This window comes from Lutra lutra, chromosome 5, assembly GCF_902655055.1.
Source record: "Lutra lutra chromosome 5, mLutLut1.2, whole genome shotgun sequence".
NCBI lineage: Eukaryota > Metazoa > Chordata > Mammalia > Carnivora > Mustelidae > Lutra > Lutra lutra.
The window spans coordinates 153,331,534-153,334,959 of NC_062282.1; the positions used below are offsets into that span (position 1 = coordinate 153,331,534).

At 35.2% G+C, this 3,426-nt stretch overlaps 1 protein-coding gene across 1 annotated transcript; it reads left to right on the forward strand.

Moving 5' to 3' along the window:
• The first annotated feature begins 1,049 nt into the window (after positions 1-1,049).
• LOC125101234 (putative vomeronasal receptor-like protein 4) lies at positions 1,050-3,101 on the forward strand. The gene is given in 3 exon segments (XM_047731818.1): positions 1,050-1,688; positions 1,691-1,890; positions 3,018-3,101. Coding segments are annotated over 3 exon segments (807 nt in total). The 5' UTR covers positions 1,050-1,165.
• Positions 3,102-3,426: the final 325 nt, after the last annotated feature.

Consider the following 3,426-nt stretch of genomic DNA (forward strand, 5'->3'; position numbering starts at 1 on the left):
AAAATAATTGCAAAATTGTTCAGTGACATTTTACAAAGTGTTCTGATATTGGAAGTATTCTGACAAGACATGAGGATTCTTAAAGGCACAGGAGGATATCCTTTTATTAAATGAAGTCCCATGAAAAAAAATCTTCATATAAACATTTTGATACAACTTTGTGGATGACATAATGTAGAATTGTGTGTTTGTCCTCCTGAAAATTGAGAGTTGGTCTTCAGCAATTCCCTTCTGATGTAAAAAGAGATTATAGAAGGAAACTCCGTGATTGAAAATAAAGGGGAGTGATCTAGGATCATGTTGAATAAATTTTGTTAATAAGATTTGTAATAAAAATAAATAGTCCACTTCCAAATCTTCATGTCCTTAGTGTGAATGCATTAGGTTATATGACAATAACAACTAAAGCTATAGATACAAGGAAAATTAATAATTATCTGATTTTAAGGTGGGGAGATTATGCTGAAGTATCAGGATAAACCAAATGTAATCATGCGGGTCCCTAAATGCAGAAGGAGGAAGAAGAGAAAATGTCACAGTGTGATGTAACAATGACCTGGATGTTATTTTTTCCTAATTGCTTGGTGATTCTTTTGACATTACCATAAAAGTTACAACAGTTTAATTACACAAACATCTATTAGTCCTTATATGGTTTTTTAGCATTCTTGGTATTGAGTATGAGACAGGGTAATGCACAACGGGAAAGCAAAACTTTCCACGAAAGAAATGCATAAGAGTATGGAGAATGGGTACATTATCCTGGCATGATTATGGATATGTTGTTTGAGATCTGTCTCCCTCTCTCTCCCCACCGCTCTCTTACCTCTTTTTCCTCTTCTCTCTCTTTTTGTAGATAGATGAAAGATAGATAGACAAATAGGTAGATAGATGGCATATATATATATATGTATATTATATATATACATGTATATACATGTGTGTGTGAATATATATATATTCACACACCCAAATTGGTGAACAAATAATGTTGAGACTGCATTTCTCAGACTTTATATAACATAGTTTTACTGATTAATTGGGCAAAATAAAAATTAGGTGAAATAAAAATTGTGATGGTGGTGATTTCGACAACAAAGATAATGACATTGATGATGTGAGGTCTATTTTTTTCAGATATACAAAATATGTTTTTTTTGCCACTATGGTGATCACATCTGCCATTTATGTTACTGTTAAAATATGCCAATTTTTACAAGCTGGTCTTGGAGTCTCAGCCAACATCCTCCTCCTTGTCTTCCACATCTTCATGTTCCTTCTGGATCACAGGCCTAAGCCCACTGACCTGATCATCTGTCACTTGTCCTTTGTTCACCTAATGAAACTCTTTATTGAGCTGTCTTTATTGTCTGCAGAAGTGTTGGAATCACTGAGCTCTACGAATGATGTTGAATGTAAGGCTTTATTCTGCCTGAACAGGGTGACGAGGGGTCTCTCCATCTGCACCACCTGCTTCCTGAGTGTGCTCCAGGTCATCACCATCAGCCCCAGCACCTCCTGGTTGGCCAGGTTTAAATCTAAATGCACAAAGTACATCTTTCATTCTTTTGTCATCTTATGGTTTCTCAGTTTGTCTCTCAGCAGTAACTGCGTATTGTTTTCTGTCACATCTTTCAACGTGACCCAGACCAATCTACTGAATGTCGGTAAACACTGCTCACTTTCCCCCTGGACTCCATCATTAGGGGGCTGATCTTAGCATTAACGATATCCAGGGATGTCTACTTTGTCGGAGTCATGCTGCTCTCGAGTGCATACATGGTGATTCTCCTGTCCAGGCATCAGAGGCGTTGCCAACACCTTCACATCACCAGCTTCTCCTCAAGAGCCTCTCCAGAGAAAAGGGCCACCCAGACAGTCCTCTTGTTGGTGAGTTTCTTTGTGGTAGTGTACTGGGTGGACGTCATCATCTCATTCTCCTCAACAATGCTATGGACTTATGACCCAGTCGTCTTGGATTTCCAGAGGCTTCTGTCCAATGTCTATGCCACTGTTAGTGCTTTGGTACTCATTAGTTCTGATAAAAGGATGAAAATGTGTTTCGGGAGTGTGGAAAAATTACAATTTCTAACTCCTTATTCATAAGATAGGTACCCCCCAAAATGATTATTTGGCCTTTCTTCAAATGACATGGTATTTACTTAAATAACATTTAAAATTTAATTTTAATTTAAATGTAATTTTAAATTATATTTGAATTTATCTAAATATTTTTGAAACCTGTAATATCATCAATCCTCCAGTTTCTTTAGTTTACTATCAAGGAGATTCAATATTCCTATATGATTACAAGTTCCTTTCTAAAACTCTCTTAAGGAGGGATTAACTGTACTTTAAAGTACTAATCAAAGAACTTTAATTAGTGATTAAATTAATTAAAGTGATTAATAATCAGTTAATTGATTCCATAATTATTAATTGCTTTAAATAAATAAAATTAGTTTATAATAAAATTATAAATAATAATTATAATGAATAAAAAATAAACTTTAACTAAAAGTAATTAAATAATTTAATTGTGATTAAAGTGATTAATTAAAGTACTAATTGTACTTTCGTTCAATATTGGTATTACCTATTGACAATGTAATACTTTCTTGAAAATTAAACTTACTCTTTTTACTTCAAGAGATTTAACTACGTACCCAATTTTAGTTGAACAGTAGTCTCTCTCTGCACTCTTTATTTCTCTGTGTTCTGGCTTCCATTAAGGCTGGAGAGATTTTGCTCTCACTTTTGTAGGTTTCTCTTCATTTTATCTTTCATTACCTTTAAACATTTTCCCTTTTTTACAGTGCTTTTATTTTTTCCTTTCATTTAGTGATACACGGTTTATTAATATTTCTGGCATTTTTATTTATCCATCTTTGTTACAATGCATCTCTGACTTACCTTTTTTTAAAAAATATCTTTTGAAAGTAGAAAATTTTCATCATTTTTTTTAAGATTTTAAGGTTTTTTTAAAGATTTTTTAAGATTTTATTTATTTATTTGAGAGAAAGAGAGTGCAGGAGCATGAGCGACCAGGAGTGGCAGAGGGCAGAGATAGAAGAAGACACTCCTCTGAGCACAGAGCCTGACACAAGGCTCAATCCCAGGACCCCAAGATCATGACCTGAGCTGAAGGCACACGCTTAACCAACTGAGACACCCAGGCGTGCCTCATCATCATTTCTTCAATTTTGTTTTATTACTCTGGTATACTCTAGTAAAACAATTAAATGATTTTTTTTTAAAGATTTTATTTATTTATTTGACAGAGAGATCACAAGCAGGCAGAGAGGCAGGCAGAGAGAGGAGGAAGCAGGCTCCCTGCTGAGCAGAGAGCCCGATGCGGGGCTCCATCCCAGGACTCTGAGATCATGACCTGAGCTGAAGGCAGTGGCCTAACCCACTGAGCCACCC